The sequence below is a fragment of the Lissotriton vulgaris genome, chromosome 7, assembly GCF_964263255.1.
Source record: "Lissotriton vulgaris chromosome 7, aLisVul1.2, whole genome shotgun sequence".
Taxonomy (NCBI): Eukaryota; Metazoa; Chordata; class Amphibia; order Caudata; family Salamandridae; genus Lissotriton; species Lissotriton vulgaris.
Window position 1 is genome coordinate 329332468 of NC_141695.1, and position 18644 is coordinate 329351111.

General features: G+C 46.3%; 2 protein-coding genes across 2 annotated transcripts in view; one reads left to right on the forward strand and one right to left on the reverse strand.

Moving 5' to 3' along the window:
• LOC147701495 (transient receptor potential cation channel subfamily M member 4-like) overlaps positions 1-18644 on the reverse strand; it is a 1534183-nt gene that overhangs the window by 670564 nt on the left and 844975 nt on the right. The window lies entirely within an intron of this gene.
• On the forward strand, positions 1915-6137 carry LOC147701497 (uncharacterized). The gene has a single exon (XM_086930187.1). It carries the CDS (start codon positions 2209-2211, stop codon positions 4909-4911), a length of 2703 nt encoding a protein of 900 aa, XP_086786313.1. The 5' UTR covers positions 1915-2208; the 3' UTR covers positions 4912-6137.

An 18644-nucleotide genomic window follows, 5' to 3' on the forward strand; every position in this document is an offset into this window, starting at 1 on the left:
CTGCAATGGCCAGGTCATGACTGCCGTCCTCACTCAGAAATACCCAATGGGCCACAAGCCCCTTGCTTACTTCAGCGGAATGCTAGATTCAGTCATGAAAGGTCATTACCCCTGCGAGCAAGCTCTTGCTGCGGCAGCCTTCGCAGTGGATAAAAGCACACCCATTGTCATGGGATCCCCTTTGACACTGTACACTGAGCACGCTGTCTTTGCCATAATTCAGAAAGCTAAAACAACATTGACAACACAAAGAGTGTCAGGTTATGAAGTCATACTGTCATTGCCCACCCTGAAGGTTGTCAAATGTCACACAGTCAACCCAGCCACATTCTTTGCCCATCCCATTGCCGCATCCGATGATGACACCCATGACTGTGCCACATATTGTCCCGATGAATCAGGAGCAGCAAAAGAGGACCCCCTGCCAGACAGCACTGTATATTTTGTAGATGGGTCCTCCACAATAGACCAAGAAACAGGGATCAGATACACAGGAGCCGCAGTGGTTAGGGCTCAGCATCATGAGTCCTCTGACTCCCTAGACATTGTACAACAAATTACATTGCCATCGCACTACTCCGCGCAAGCCGCTGAACTAGTGGCACTAATTGCCGCTCTAAACAACGGGGCTGGTGACCGCATCACTGTATACTCAGACTCTGCATATGTCACAACAACGACACACTCAAGCATCTTGCGCTGGAAACGGCGCGGGTTCCTCAAATCAGATGGAACACCAGTATGTCACAAACAGTTGTTGGAAGAACTAATAGAAGCCCTGTCACTTCCAACAGAGGTAGCCGTTGTTAAATGTGCTGCTCACACGAATGGACAAGACTTTGTGTCCAGAGGCAACGCTCTGGCAGACTGGGCAGCCAAAGCTGCAGCCAGACCCCCCCTTCCTTTCACTGAGCATGACCCACACAACACCCCAATTTTACTTGCCCAAGCGGTAACACCAACAGAACAGACAAAGACAAACGAAGACAGTGTACCCTTAACACCACACACAGACAACAACGACACAAACACCACCAAGGACACTATTGATCCAAATGCTTCCTGCCCACTCGATGACACACAACAATACGATTTCATTGCCCAATTGCATCTCAGAGAGATACAAGAAAGTGCACCACCACAAGAGAAAGAGTTATGGAAAAAGAGGGGAGTACAGCAAGACCCTGCTGATTTTATTTACAGGCAGACCATGTCCGGAAAACCTGTCATGCCACAAGCCTTACTGCAGGTAGCGTTAGATCAACTTCACCTTCCCGCACATGTCTCCCGAGATAACATGTCCACCACATTACAAACAGACTGGTTCATTCCCAATGCTTATGAACTAATACAGCTATTTGTTAACAAATGCATCATTTGCCAACAGTATTCCCCAAACCCAACTCTCAAAACTGTTGCCTCCACTATTCCTAAACCTTCTGGCCCATTCAAAGAACTCCACCTTGACTATGTCGACATGATTGATCGGTGCCAAAATTACCGATATCTCATTGTGGTAGTATGCCCCTTCTCACGGTGGATCGAAGCTGGACCATGCGTCCACTGCGATGCCAAAGCAGCAGCCACATTCCTGCTCCGTGACGTCATCTCCCGATTTGGAATTCCTTCCGCCATCAGGACTGATAACGGAAGCCATTTTTCAAACGCCATCTTCTCCTCTCTCACCACAATGCTAGGCATCAGACACAAGCTGACATCCGCTTACCACCCCCAAAGCAATGGCATTTGTGAGCGCCTCAATGGATTACTCAAAACCAAAATAAGCAAAATTAGCGCCACCATTGGAAAAAAGTGGCTCTACTGTCTCCCACTGGCCCTCTTCTCATTAAGAAATTCCCCGAGCTCGGATCACCACCTCACCCCCCACCAACTTGTAACCGGACGATCCATAAATGTAGCAGTCCCTCCCAGCAGGCCCAAAACTGATAGCGAGTCATCCTCTGAGATTGTTAAGGCTGAGCTTTATGACTTCCTGTGCACACTAACCCGCGCTGCGCAGTTCCTCTCTGTCCAGGTATCCAAAAGGAAGGAGAAGGGCCCCATCGATCCTGAGCTCCCACCAATCCGTCCTGGAACTCTCGTCTTCATCCGGAGGCACGTCAGGCGTTGGAAAGATCCTAAGTTCGACGGACCCTTTGAAGTGATTGACTCTTCTCCAACTGCCATCCGGATAAGCGAAAGGAAAGCATGGATCCACAGGAGAGACGTCCGCTTCGATCCTGCACCTGCGCAGCAACAGCCAATGGACTAAAAGAGGGAAACAACATGGCCATGATCCCCCTGAATGAGGACGACGACTTCCCATCCACCGTTCCATCCATCATTGAAGAAGAAGAAGAAGAAGACGTCCACGAATATAGCGCCTATGAAGCAAAGTTATGTATACTCACTGTTCTTATGTTTTGTATTATTGTTGGAGTGGCACTAGCAACATTCAACTGGTATATCTTTTTTCTTGCTGTAAAAAGTTATAGTGATAGAAGCAGCCAAGGTGCCTCACTGCCTATTGTTCCATCCACTGTACCAGCGGTCACACTCAAACAGCAGAAAGCACCACACAGCACACTAGGTCCTGAGCTCCCGGAGAATAGCATTGCTAGCAGCACGTCCATTAGTATGCACCCTGAACTCTCACCCGGTAGCCCAGAGGAAAGGACTAGTCCCTGGAATACAGCTACCAACGCCACAGAACGAGCATCCCGTCGACACCCTCCCCGCCACCATAGACCACGTAGATTTGCCTTCGCCATACCCCCATACATGACAAAGTCGAAACCCCGTATCCCCTCCCCGTTTGTCCCCGGCACCCATATAGACACAAGACACAAGCCCAAAGGAATGTCGCTAAAAACATTCCAACATCTCGTGCAAATACAAGAAGGCCTAGGGCCCATGCTCAGCCTACCCCAAATAGTAAGGGACCATTCAGTCCACTCCTCTATGGTAGACAACTCCTGGTACAGGGACATGACAGCAGTTGGGAAAATAGTAACAAATGAGTCTTGCTACGTATGTTCCTACATTCCCCATGCAGTAGGGGCTGACAGACTGATTTTTCCCAAGGAAGTTCCACCGCACATAGCCATATGCCTTCTTCACTTGTACCTCTGCCGGATAAAAGGGCAGATTCGGGTCCTTTCAGCCCGAAAGGAAGTACTCTTTGTAAACACCACTACATGGGATTACATTTACACTGTGCACAAGGTTGTCACCGACCTAGCTGAACTCGGGGAGGAATTCAAAGAAATGCGAAGGACAGGGGTACCGGACATGGATTGGCAGGAACAGGGCATTAGGAAACGTGGGTACGTAACAAACAACACACCCCGGACAGGATGTGATCTATCATATAAACACCCACACCCACCGGGCCAACACCACTGCCCATGCAAGGATAGGACAATGCTACGCCTCCTAGCGCAGGTCTACCTTAACAACAAGTGGCAGAGCCCCGGAGGGTTTTGGTGTAAGGCGGCAGCCTTGGGACCCCCTTGGGCGGACTGGAACGAAGGGGAAAAGTGTGGTCAAATATGGGCTGAGGAAAGCGGGAGGTACACGTGGAGTGGGGAAGGAATGCCAGAACATAAAAAAGGATTCAAACTGAAAAACCCTTCTCTTTGTTTCATAGGAAATGGCTCGGTGGCTGTTGGGCACAACACAGATTGTAATTCCACGATTTTCAGCTTCGACATGCAGTTCGGCACCACTACTCTAATGGATTATTACTGGTCTTGCGGAGAGCACCTCTATCCCCAACTACCTCCTCAGTGGCTCGGACTGTGTACTTTGGTAACTTTGCATGAAATTCATCTGGTCGTACCAGCATCAAATGCTTCCCACATCCTGTCACATCCAATGACAGGTGACCTGACATTCCTCCATCGACACCGGCGAGCAGCAGAGTACTTTGCAGGAGAAGCCCGTGGTAAGGTCCCAGAAGAGTTCCGCCTCTTTAGCGAGGCCCAGCTTTTCTTCGGAGGGGCATTCCCAATGTTTCAAACTCAAGCTACTGCCCGTTGGCTGGAAGTAACCCGCTATGAGGTCATGAAAGCAATAAATAGCACCAGAGATGGCCTAAATGCAATAAGGGAAGAACTGCGCCCATTACGACTAATGGTTCTGGAACATCGTTACTTCCTTGACATGCTAACGGCCAAAGATGGAGGTCTGTGTCATCAAATAGGAAAATCCTGCTGCACTTTCATACCTGGAAACGACGAGGACAACGGATCCATATCAAGGGCCATTGAGGAGTTGACTAACTTGGGAAAAGAAATGATCGAGGAAGGAGGTGCCCCTGCAGACATTATCCCAACGGACTGGTTCGACTTTGATTGGATGCCCTCCTGGCTAACTGCTATTCTAAAGCTGATGATACCTATAGTCGGGATTATGGTCTTTCTGTGTTGTGCCTTTCAGCTGGGGAGTCACTGTATCAAGAGATTGAGTACAAAAGCGGTAGGGATGAATTATGCTAGGACAGGGATGTACCAGACACCAAAATATGAAGACATAGACCGGGCTCCTGGGGACGGGAATGGAGAACAGGTACAAATGATCGAGTTAGGACAATGTAGTACACATCCCGCACCACCTGACACACACTCTGGAGTACCATCAGCCCCACCTCTTCCCCCAGGTAGAGACACACTGAGCAACGACACTACAGCTACTCAGTATGAGCGCCTGCTCAACAAATCAGGTCAACAGTATATCCAACTACTAAGGTCAGACGAAAATGTTGCACGTCCAACTAGTTTTAAGTGCTATGTCAATGACATGCCATGGATTCCACCATTAGCAGAAAATTCATCAAAATACTCACTTAAGAGTGTGTTCATAAATGAACAAGAGGGGGCAGATGATGGAGGGTCCCGTTCTACCATCTAACACCACCAGAAAGGAGAGTTCTGACAGCCTTAGTAACATGAAGGTCTGATGTGGGCCCTGCGTGATAAAAATCTGAAAACATGCTAAAATAACTAGCTTTCTCCATTAGTAAATAAAGGTCTCAGGGCCCACTATGCATGCAGGCTTACAAACACACGTTTTTGTGCACCAAAATAAACAAGATGAAAATAGGCCTTCAAAAGAGTGTTTAGCTTCACTGTCAGCTCCTAGACCAACACCCACACACACACACACACTTACCCTGGTACACGTGGTATAGCTTCCTGAAAACATTGCTAAAAGTATTATTTTTTTGAAACATAGCTTGCTCAAGTTCAAACAGCAACCTTCGGCAATACTCTGCTCCTATCATTAGGTCCAGCACGTGCAGATATGAAGAAATGTACGTAACCAACTGTCTCTGTTTTAGAAATGTACGTGACCAACTGTCACAGTTTAGAAATGTACATGACAACCTGTCCTTTTTAGGAAAGAAAACAAGATGTTCACTGTTCAGAGGCGTCCAAAACAAAATGTTCAGTACAGGTGTCCTTCCGGTGTCCTGGAACACTTGCGGTCAAACCGCCTGCACAGAACAAGGCGTAGGCCAGTGTCACCGGAGAACCTTAGTTCCTCAATTTGAGGTATAACAAGACCCAACCGTCAAATCTGAGGTCAGACCTTTCCTGCGGGTGCCCAGCTGCATGAGCGTGGAAGGATCTCTCGGCTAGCCGAAGACTATCTGACTTGGGACGTCGGCGCCTCACTCAGGTTGTGGATCTCCCAGGGCAGATAGCCCATCTCTCTCTCTCTCTCTCTAGATCTCTGACCCTTCAGCTATCTCTCTTCATAGATATATTCCTGTATGACAGGCTCTTTTTAACATAGGTAACTGGCCTCACTCTCAGCTGTTTCCAGACACTGAATTAGTAGCAAGATGTTATATCCTAGCTAATTCTTCTTGCGCCTTCTTTGGCCTGCCCACATAATTCAGGGCTCTGATAGAAATGTGCAATCTATGACAATGGACCTGTCTCAGATGATTGGCCCATAGACAGCTGGGTTCTATATTCTTGTATTCAGTAGTGTAGAATCTTTGATCATCTGTGTTTATGTTTTTTAAATACATTTCATTCCAGTATTACTTTGAGATATTTTGAGCATTAGTCATCCAGCATATTTACCAGACAGAGCGAAGTCTGGGTCATATTTAGAAAACTACATTGTTGCTTGAATTGATATGCATTTAGCTCTTTGTTTGTTAATTGAAAAATAAAGTGCCACTCCAACTGGAACGTCTGGTATCTTACATGTGTATTCCTTCTCTTACTCAGTGGAGTGCTGTGTTGGTGATGTGCGAATTTTAGCCACACCTAAAAGTGGTGACCACTGACCGAAGGGGTCAAGACCTTCCCCTTCACAGGTCTAGTATGAACCATTCTGTCTCGCAAATTGGGTCCTCTCTTAAAGGAGAACAACGGCTGTTGGATAGAATAGGGTCCTGAATTTAAGATTGACCAACGTTTCTTCACTGCTTTTTTGATACTGTGAGATAATGTACCAAAAGTGTGTACAAAGGTCAGCCTTTCAAGAGGTGCTTTTGGAGTGGTAGGTTCCAATAATGCTGCTCGGTTATTGTTGCTGGCCCGCTTCATAGCTCGGTGAACCAGACGAGGAGGATATTTCCTTTTGACTAGCTGGTTCTTGAGTGCAGTGGAATGTGTCCTGAAAGCTGTGTCAGTGGAACAATTTCTTTGGACCCGCAGAAACTGCCCAAATGGCAGATTGTCCCGTAGAGATTTAGGATGGTGACTGTCGTACAACAAGAGGGAGTTTCTGGACATGGGCTTTCTGTACAGTTCAGACTGCAGTCCCGTGGTGGTGGCCTTAATCATCAGATCAAGAAAGGCCAGACTGTTATCGCCAATCTCTATGGTAAAGCGTAGAAAAGCAATTCTGCTGTTCAGCCATCCCAGAAAGTCCTGGCAACTATCTCTGGAGCCCCGCCATATCACCAATATATCGTCGATATATCGTTTCCAAGTTCTTATCTGCTCAAAGTATGGATTGGACTCATTCAGGACAAACCGTTGTTCGAAGTAGTGTACGTGGAGGTTTGCCAAACTGGGGGCATAAACGCTCCCCATGCTGGTTCCAGACACTTGTAGGTATATGTTATCTTCGAACTTAAAGAAGTTTTTCTTCATGGCTAGAGTAGCACAGGCCATGATGAAGTGTACCGGAGTGATGGTGTCTCTCTCGGTGGTGTCAAGCAGGGAATGGATGACTTCCAGGGTTTCGTCCTGAGGTATGGAGGTGTATAGAGCCTCTACATCAAACGAGACCAACAGGTCTTTAGTGATGTCAAAGTTCAGGTCCGGTAGTAGACGTAAGACGTCGGTGGTATCTTTGAGGTAGGTGGGCATTGTTTGGACCATTGGGCGTAGAAAGTGGTCAACAAACGTAGACAAGGGTTCTAAAATCGACCCGATGCCCGAGATGATAGGTCTACCTGGTGGCGGGCGTTTCTCCTTGTGCACTTTTGGTAAAATTTAGGGAGATTGCAGAATGCCTTTTCATCATGTTTGAACAGCTCATCGATGTCCCTTTCAATAGCCTGTTCAAAAGCCAACACATTAGCTGGCATAAGATGAGTTGGTGGATTAAAGGTGGATTTAGGTCTAAGTCCCGTGTTGGTCATAACTTCCTCTTGGTCTGATTTCTCTTTATCAATGAAGAAGAAGTGTAGTCGCACCTTTCTGATGAACTTGGCCAGTTATAATCGGGTTTTGAAGTGTTCATTCCGATATGTGGGAACAAAACCCAAGCCTCTATTGAGGGCCGTTTGTTCAGTCTGAGTGAGATTGCGACTACTCAGATTGATCACGATGCTATCTCCGTGGGGGTATGGCCACGGCAGGTCACGGGGCAGAAGGAGAGGCCAAACCCCAGTTCAAACATCAGTACAACCCCAAGTACAGTTCAACTCACCACCAACAACGAGCTCGACTCGGAACCTACGGAGCACCACGGCCAAGAACAAAGAACAAACCCCCACGGAGATAGCATCGTGATCAATCTGAGCAGGGACATCGATGAGCTGTTCAAAGATGATGAAAAGGCATTCTGCAATCTCCCTAAAGCTGAGCACCAGGCCCTCAAATCATTGTCGGCTGACAAGTCGATAACCATTAAACCAGCCGATAAGGGCGGGGCCATCGTCATCCTCGACACTGAGACGTATAGAGCCGAATGCCTTCGGCAACTGAGCGATGTAAGATCTTATCGCCTTTTAGATCAGGATCCTACGGCAGACCTACAAAGAACGATTCGAAACATGACGGAAGAGGCACTAAATGAAGGATGGGTAACTGAGTCAGAGGCCAGATTCCTTAACACTGAACATCCAGTGACCCCTTACTTCTACATTTTACCAAAAGTGCACAAGGAGAAACGGCCGCCACCAGGTAGACCTATCATCTCGGGCATCGGGTCGATTTTAGAACCCTTGTCTATGTTTGTTGACCACTTTCTACGCCCAATGGTCCAAACAATGCCCACCTACCTCAAAGATACCACCGACGTCTTACGTCTACTACCGGACCTGAACTTTGACATCACTACTGACCTGTTGGTCTTGTTTGATGTAGAGGCTCTATACACCTCCATACCTCAGGACGAAACCCTGGAAGTCATCCATTCCCTGCTTGACACCACCGAGAGAGACACCATCACTCCGGTACACTTCATCATGGCCTGTGCTACTCTAGCCATGAAGAAAAACTTCTTTAAGTTCGAAGATAACATATACCTACAAGTGTCTGGAACCAGCATGGGGAGCGTTTATGCCCCCAGTTTGGCAAACCTCTACGTACACTACTTCGAACAACGGTTTGTCCTGAATGAGTCCAATCCATACTTTGAGCAGATAAGAACTTGGAAACGATATATCGACGATATATTGGTGATATGGCGGGGCTCCAGAGATAGTTGCCAGGACTTTCTGGGATGGCTGAACAGCAGAAATGCTTTTCTACGCTTTACCATAGAGATTGGCGATAACAGTCTGGCCTTTCTTGATCTGATGATTAAGGCCACCACCACGGGACTGCAGTCTGAACTGTACAGAAAGCCCATGTCCAGAAACTCCCTCTTGTTGTACGACAGTCACCATCCTAAATCTCTACGGGACAATCTGCCATTTGGGCAGTTTCTGCGGGTCCAAAGAAATTGTTCCACTGACACAGCTTTCAGGACACATTCCACTGCACTCAAGAACCAGCTAGTCAAAAGGAAATATCCTCCTCGTCTGGTTCACCGAGCTATGAAGCGGGCCAGCAACAATAACCGAGCAGCATTATTGGAACCTACCACTCCAAAAGCACCTCTTGAAAGGCTGACCTTTGTACACACTTTTGGTACATTATCTCACAGTATCAAAAAAGCAGTGAAGAAACGTTGGTCAATCTTAAATTCAGGACCCTATTCTATCCAACAGCCGTTGTTCTCCTTTAAGAGAGGACCCAATTTGCGAGACAGAATGGTTCATACTAGACCTCTTGATGAGACTCCCAGAGCGGTGGGTACCCTTTGGGATTTACCCCCAGTGTCCGGCCACCACCCTTGTGGCGCATGTCAATCATGTGCCCAAACGTCCAAAACCACAGAGATTGATATCGGGACTTCTAGGCCTTGGAGACAGGTGAGGTTCACGAATTGTAACAGTGACAAACTAATTTATCTTATCACCTGTCCCTGTGGGCTTAGATATGTGGGGATGACCACCCGTAAGATCAAGGTGAGGCTATCTGAACACAGAAGTACCATCAACTGTAAGAGGCAGGCCACCAAACTTACTACCCACTTTATCATTCAAAATCGCTCACCTACGTCATTCAAATGGACAGTTTTGGAGAAACCGTTCATTCCTTCTCACGTCACCAATGTGAGTGATTTCCTTCATAAGAAAGTACAGAAATGGGTTTTGAAACTTGGCACCGACCGAACAGGGCTAAATGATGACATTCCCTGGTCTTCGTTCTGACGTCATCATTCTTACTCTTTCTGACAAGATATGTGTGGTCATGAAATCTTTACAAAACCCTGCCTAGCATATAGATCTAGCCGACATCCTTCAATTAACTGTGATTAAATATAGAATTGAATACAAGTTTTTGGGCTCAGTCCAACGACATATATAACATACTATTACTCATTTAGGCATCGATATAAGTCTTCTTCGCTAAAGCCAGATCGACAATTTTGCCGAGTTTCAAGCGCATGTTGTTTACACCTCACCATGACAACACTGAGTAAGCGCGTCATTGGTTAATCCCCTCGTAGGCTCAGCCATTCATATTGCCTGAGACACTACGGACGCGTGACGCACATTTTTGGCGCGTCACGTGATTGTTTTACCCAATTGGAGAGAGGATGATAAAACTGTGAAAAACAAACCGCCGGTACCTCCCCAGACGGCACAGATGCCGCGTAGGAGTACCGACGGTTAGGTGAGTTTTCTCTTCGTTTGTGGTGCCTGTCTTTTGAAACTATGCGGTCACAGCACGCAATCCTTTTTAGAGCACACTTCATTCAGTCTTGCGCGCATTGTCAGTTTACCGCGAGGCATGCGGTGCGCAATTACTTGAACAGAAACAGGTTCGAACGTGGGGCTCTTTAGAACATCCAGTTCGATATGCTCTTGGAATTAAAATATAACCATCTCAGACTATGGGCTCATCGGAACGATACTTATACACCAATGTGCGCTCTCAATAGTACAATGACAGTAGTTGTTTTATAATCACGAACCCATTAACCCATTATGTGGAGCGGATATAACAACTTGCACACCGCCCCTCTTACTATGCTGGAATTTGTGCATGCCCTAGTTACATACTTAGGACAGTACTCTACAGCTGAAATAGACCTGTTGCTGGCACTTCTCGGTGAGTGATTCTAGAGTTTGGATTTATTCACCTTTACAGAGCGGTGCTTCACCAATGTCCTGAGCCGCAGCCAGTTGGGGTGAGGTCTCTACTTCTCACGAACCAGGTAAGAAGTAGTTTGTGAAACTTGAAAAGTTTCAATTTCTATATAAAAAACGCTATACACTAGTCCAAACAGTGTGGTTGTTCGTATTTTTTAGATATGAACCTCACCAATGTTGATAAATTACAACAGGTGTAAAAGTAGGCTTATTTTGGACAGGTGGTGAGGAATATGCTCATGCCATGCATTTTTATTTCAGTCCATCGCTGACTGTGTGAGAAGACTTGGAACAAGCACACCTAAGAGGTCCAGGTGACATTTACATATCAATGTTGTTCCAGTACTACTTTTCTCTTATTTTTAAACACTTCTGTCACATTTGGTTTTTTCTTTTCTGTCTGCAGTAGCGATATATTTAGGTCCTGAAGAAAGCAAGGCTATTCGCCATATTTGCTGAAACATGTCGACCACGTTCCACCACTAGACAGTTTATAAGTTTTTCCTGTCTTGGCTATTTTTAACATTGGTGTTAGGAGCTATATTCTATTAAATTTTTTTGCTGCTCCTTAAACCAATTTTATTCACTTTTTCTACTTTCTTGGTATTTCTTTGCACTGCACACACACTTTTTTACCCCGTCAGTTACATTACCAACACATATGTTTTCAACTCTAGTACCAACATATACTGACTAACAGGAAGGCTAATTTCTTTCTGTTAGAAGAACAAGATCAAGTACAGTGTTGGTCCTCGGAGCCCCAAATGATGAAGGGTGGTTCCGAGTGGTGACTGATGGGTGCCAGAGACCAGACACCTAACTTGACCTGGCCCCTTTAATATCAGTACTTTTCCAGTTATATGGCTAGAGGGAGCATTTCAGCTTCACTGTTTGCATACACTGTACATCGAAATACGTGTCACAATATAGAACCTTGTTAATAAAAAGTTATGTTAGAAAACATTTGTCTGGCATGTATTATAGTGATTTAAAATTGGAAACTTGTGGTCCGAGTGGCAATGATTATTGAAATGCGCAATATAAACATCTGTACCCACGTTATCTGTTCATAAGCCATAACTCACGAGTCCCACAAAAGTGCGAAATATGACGTAGCACATCTATTGAATGTATATTCTAGTCTCAGCTTAAAATGACTAGATATACTGCCTCTTGAGAGTAGCATCTCAGCGTTTTAAACATAACCCCAAAGTAAATAGCGTCTTGAACATAACCACCAAATAAATAATGTATCCCCCAGATATCCTACAATATTCTACATAGCACATGTGTGCCTCTGAGAGGATGTGTGTACGTACAGCATTTCTCTTAGTAAAGCGAAGTGCGCTTTAATGAGATGTATGGTGGGTTATGGTAAAGTGACACAACGAAAATTAAAACGGACGTGCCGGTTATTGTGGTTCGCCTTTACAAAAGGATCGGTTACAGGCCGAGGGACTCCTTTATATTGAGTCTATTTAGTTGAAGGCACACCTTCGAGCGAATTGAGCGATACCTACCTTTCCGACGGTGGGCTGGGTGTGACATGGAGGCAACGCTTCTTGGGGCTCCCACTTTGCCCAATGTCCGTGAATATCTTTGAGAGTTGGGAGACTCTGGAGCCCGTCGTCACATTCTTCAGGGGCCCCGTGATTTTTGGTGGCTATACTCGGGATGAGGGGAACTGTACACCCTGCGGTGAGCTTCACACCCCTCCCTCTGCACCGGGCACGGGTTGCTCTGCTGCTGAGACCAGAGGGTCAGAGAGCACCTCTTCTCAGTTATAAGACGGAAACATGTTGTGCTGCCCGGTGTGTTTAAGAGCACAGACTATCTGCACCCCTGCTTTTGTCACACAGGGAATAGATCTGGCCCGGAGTCAGAGTTGAGCCACGCATGTTTGTTGCATTTTAATAGTTTCGTGATTTGTTCACTTGTTAAAAACATGAGGCACTAAACAGCAAGCACCACATTTAAAAACAGGTCTGTACTGGGCTACCTGCCCACTTGCCACGTTCCAGAGTACCAGAAACAAGCCTAGTACTGGGCCGCAGTCTGAATTGCTTCATCTAGCCTCGGTTTTCTGTTCCTTTTAAATGCATGTACATATTTAATGAATGCCTGTTTGTAGAAGTCCATATTTGTCTTCCTTAACACGCGTTACTGTAACAAACACGCCCTAATTAGATGATTGCTGTACACGCATTTAATTTGTTCTTTTTTGTGAACCAGGAAATGGAGACCTTGTTCTCATTCGGATAACATAGCTACAAAGGCCTGGAAGCATACTACGATGCAAATACAAAAGCAACTACTGTAAAGTGCGGCATCTGAGAAAGCCAAAAGTGGAGCATTTGCCACTGTTAAATATTGGCTAAGCCCATAGGACGCTATAATCTAACTGGGTGAGTAGCCAAGAGTCAAAGGGAGCTAATGAACTCCGGGAACACGCCTCTCTAATGCACGTTTCCAACTGCCTCGCCGGGTCCAACCTCTTCACCTGTCTCCTTGTTCGTGGGCCAGGGTAGTGTCTTGCACACACAGGCAACAACAGGGCAGTAAACATACACAGAACGGCCACAGTAAATACTTGGTACTTGTTTGCAGAATGGAAGGGCGTTGTTGGCTTGGCGGTGGTTAGGCATCTGAAACCATGCAACCCTGGCATTCTTATTAACACCTTTGAGTTAACAGGTCACCTGGAAGCTTCTGCATATGTATGGATTAAGATCTGGGTGCGTGCAGACGCTTTACGAGGCCGCTCGAATGATGTGACCACGATCCCACAACATGCATGAAACGCTCTCACGTAAAAGTCGATCATAAATCGATACACGTCTTTACCATGTTCCGATGTTTAGATTTAAAACTCGGGGCTAAAAAGTATCATTCTGCACTTGTTCGAGACCTGCGTGTCCCCCCTTAGACGTGAGCAGTCATTACAATTCTGCCATAGCCCTTCTACGGAGGAGAGCTGCGGGCGGGGAATGGACAGCGGGAGGGGGGCGGGAACACGGACAGCGGGAGGGGGGCGGGAACACGAACAGCGGGACGGGGGGCACCCCGTGAAAGTAAAAAACACTAAACAGCAAGCACTCACCTGGACTTCCTCCGGCGCTCCAGCCGACTCAAGCAAAAGCCAATTCCAAATGTGAAAAACATGGCGAACAAAAAAAAAAAAAAGGAAACGCCCACCGCCGCAATGACGACATCGCAGAGGCGGAGAGGGAAAAAATTGCGGGAACGCCCACAAATCTGGTCCGGCCATGACGGACAGATCTCTGTTCCAATGGCTAGCCAATGGAACAGAGGGCGTAATCCCAAGCCCACTCCGTTGTTACATAAGATTTCGCCTGTGCCGAAAAGCTGCACAGTGCGCAGCCTTCGGCCAGGCGAAACCTAAAAATGCACCGAGGGCTGAGGCAAGGGCGTTCCCGCTTGGTAGTGTCTCCGGGCAGGCAACTGCTGACCGCTTTCATGCTTCCAACACGTCCGTGTTCCTATCTCAATGCCACAGGCATATAGCCAGAAATTATGCCAGAGAACACCAACATCTTGCAAGGTATTGTTTTGTTTGTTTTGACTTGCACATAGTAGTGTTTTCCTTCAGTAACTCGGAGTCGCCCCTCGGTCCTGGCTTCACTTTCTCGAGCTAGTGTGATCCACTACTTCAGAACCGCTATTTACCCAGAGGCTGCAATCAATACTGTCTTTTCCAAAGCGAGGCGATGGGCCGCAGAACCATCTATGCCACTAATACTACAAATTCCAGAATGCATTAGGATAACTAAAAGCCCAGTAATAGAACAACATATTCCCCTCTGCATGTAGCAACTGGTTGCTCAACTGGTTGCTCAACAGCATGTTTGTTGCCCCCTCACCTATAGGCTTTGGTGTCGGAGTGTCCCCATCTTAAAAGACAAACAAGAAACAAATGATTTCTTATGGGGTTGAACCTGAAATCATGCCCTCGGGTGAATGGTTAGGTTGTATTACAGTGGAATAACTAAGGGGCATCTTGATGTACAGTAGCTGGAGGTTTGGCTGAACTGTTGTAGTATGGCACAGAATAGTTAGTTTTAATATTAGCTGGTGCTGTTAATTATAACTTTTTTGGTGTGGCACAACACAGTGGCATTTTGGATTATAGCCCCTACGGTTGGATTGGTTTAGCTATTAGCAGGACGAATGGAATTATGCGAGTGTGCGGCTGCTGATTTTTGCATAGTTATTGATTTGCCAGGCAATCCATCATCTGCTGCATTATCTACAGTTTTCACCAAAAATATATGTTTCTAGCTCAAACGGGTCAAAAAATGCAGCGACACGTGTTGCTGCGCAGTGGAAGGCCCTTTGCAAAGCTGGACTGCTCACTTTTCTGTTGCTTATTTCTATAACTGGGTGATAAACTGTTACTAATGAGGTGCAACCAATGCCCAGACAGTGTTACTTGTACTGGGTGGAAAGATTTGGAGGCGATAGTACTACAATTAGTAGATTTAGATACTGTACCAGTAAGTCACCAAATCGACTAGTTCTTTTTTTATACTAGCACAAGTTTTGGGGGAACAAATGGAGAAATTATTGAATCCGTTCACACCACCATATACTTCTTGTCAATTTTTCAATTTCTGTCTTTATTCTATCATAAACAATCATAAAAGACACATATAGACAAATACAATCTGAGTTTAAAAGCATAAAATCTCATACAAAGCATTATATTAAAAGAGCATATCATTTAAAATCCCAATGGTAATTGAAACAATACTAATTAATGATTATGTTTAAAAGGGAGAATTCAGGAACACAGGATATTCAGGTCCAAATTACATAGGCTAGGTCATGGTCTCCAATATTTAAGATGACTGGCTAGGGGGAACATAGGGACACCGAGATATAAGACACAGGTTACATGCTGCCCTGCAAATTTTTCCTTGTGAGGACCCAAGTCCAACTCAGAAACTTAGCCATAGCAATGACTATGACTTCAGTAGTTCAGTTTTTTAAAATGCGCAAAGCAGTATGGCTTGATATTGTTCCAAGGTTTTTACAAACCGTCTTGAGCCATTTTTGTCGTGGGCCCTTGTATGTAGGGCACACAAACAATACATGCGATAACGTCTCGTCCACTGTTACACAAGTATCACATTTTGTATCCCGGGCGTTCCCCCACTTTTTAGTGAAGGATTTTATGGGTAGTATTCTTACTCTAAATTGATGATAGAGTTTTCTATCACCAGGACGTTTGATAGTGTCCCAATAGGCCTCCATCTTATACTCATATTTAAAATTTAAAAAAAGGCATGTAAGGGAACCACTGGAAACAGAGGACAAAGACTTTATGTTAACCCTGTCCCTATATAAGGTTTTGAGATCTTTTTTGATGGGAAAGAATTCCCTTCTGGGTCCTCCCACAAGTGGATGAGGCCCATGTCTTATAACAATGCCTTGATCTTTCCCAGCCAGGGGAATTTGTTTGTTTTGTCAGCATCTCTAATAAACTTAGCAGCTTTTGCATAGGGAGCTAACTCCGGGGTAGTCCAACGTCTTCGCCAGTAGGCAAGTGATCTAAAACCCGCAGCCTCCTCAATGGGGATACATTCTAGGTCTAATAGCAGGGGCCTGAGAGGGGAAGATTGAGGAAGGCCGGTCCCTGCCCTCAAAAACTTGTTCTGGGCTAAGACTAATGGTGCTAAGTTTTCGAACCCCCATAGTTCCATCCATATTTTATTGAAGCTCTAACCTTCCCTTGGTATATGGATAGGGCCGGGCCAACTGGTTTGGTTTGAGACAACCTAAATTCTTTTACCAGGGCCCCTGCTAATTGGTTATGCCTTAAGATTAGTAGATCTAATTGTGGCTTCCAGTTCAGACGTTTGCCCACCGTAACGCCCAAATATGCAAAGGAGTCAGTTTGTTCCAGGGGTACATTATTCATTTCCACTCTAGCTTTCACTACTTTACGTTTATGCAAGACCATGAACTTTGTCCTGTCGACGTTAACTACTAAATCATGGTCATTGCAGAACAAGGTGTATCGATCAAGGGCACGTTGCAGACCAGATTGCGTCTTGGACAAAATCAAAGTGCAGTCCGCAAACATTAAGAGCGGAACCCAAGATCCCGCAAGAGTAGGTGCATCCGTAGGAAAATCAGTATAGTATGAGATAACATTATTTTTGAACGATGAGACAAGGGTAATGGCCAGGACACACCCCTGCTTTACTCCCTTGCTCACAGGAAAGCGGTCTGTTAACTCACCCTGCTGACCCCAACGTACTTGGGCATATGTTGATTCTTGGAGTTTTACAATAAAGGATGGGATCTAAGCAGGCATCCCTGCCTCCCACATCTTGGGTCAGGGGACTAAGTCAAATGCAGATTTGAGATCTACAAATGCTGCATAGAGTGCCCCCCCCTGCTAAGACCACTGTATTCCAGTATATCAACATGAATCTAAAAACTTGCAGTGAATTTACATTTTACGAGAAAAAAGCAAGAAAATTAAAGAAATAGCAAATTGTTTGGCTATAAAAATCAAGTAAACCTTGTCTATAGGGAAATGTATTATCCTGCCTTTGATGCACTTTATGGTGTAGTGTGGGACACTTTTCCTGCCCCCCCCCCACCCCCCCGCCTGAGCTGCGGGAGTTCAGATTTCACTGAACCTGGTGCAGCCCGTCTCCGTCCTCATGTTTACATTTTCCCTGGCTTGCTTGCGTTTGGCAGATTTCAAAGTCCCACCAGAGCTCGGCACGGCAAGGCACGTCAAGCAGCAGCTTCCCTCCGTGGGTGGCGGGGAGCGCACTAGTTACTCAGTCTGCCTCCCTCCCTCCCAATTGGACCCTCGCGCCGGGCACGTCCATGCACATCTGCTTTCTGTTCAGTGTTTCCTGCAGGCTGAGGAGGCCGCCGCGCAGTGCCTTCGCTTCTCTGGGAAGGTAGGTGGCTTCCATGGTGGACTGAGACGGGGGGGGGGGGGGGGGGGGGGAAATCTGAACACGCCGGGGTAACGTGGATGCAATGAAGCCACAAGGCGCATGTTCACGGGAACTAGAAAAACACGTGCATCGTATTCTTGAGACAAAGTTGCACGAATGTTTGACGCTCCATTGCTTGCACGTGTGCAAATTAAATAGGCAGCCTCTGATTTCCTAACAATGCATTTTCCCGGACTTGGTGCTTGTAGCTGCGACTTAGGCTGCCCGGTGGCACGAGCGCAGGGGATAACGCGCACGAAGGGTAGGGGGCGGAGGGAAGAAATGTCACAGCCTCGCAGAGGAAGGAATGCAGCCCGGGGCTTGTCCGGAGCTGCCCGAGAGGAGCGTTTATTTTCTAAAATAGGAAGGTAATCCGCCGCCTGAGCCAGTGCCATGGTGCCCACGGTAGGTGTTTTGGCTTGATTTGAACATAACTTTTTTTCGCCTGGTAGTTGTGCAGACCGGCCTTGGTTCCCTGGCTTGTTTACCTAGCTGGCTTTGGTTTTCCTCCATGTTTTCACAAGTGGTGAATGGTCTGAAAAGGGGATAGCTGTGGGATGGGGAGTGCGGCTGAAAGAAAGAAATGCCTTTTTTCCCCTCTTGGACTCTGTACTCAGGTATTTGAATTTCAAGGCAAGAAATGCTGTGGGGGTTGGGGGATTGGAATACGCACACTCTGCAGCACCATCTCTTCAAGGTAGATTATCCTTTGCCTGGTGTTATTTGCATGTAAATGAATCCAGGTCACCTCACCTCTGTAG

Bases quoted from the DNA above. Each gene is read 5' to 3' on its own strand.
- LOC147701497 (XM_086930187.1), top strand. From the start codon at position 2,209: ATGGATCCACAGGAGAGACGTCCGCTTCGATCCTGCACCTGCGCAGCA.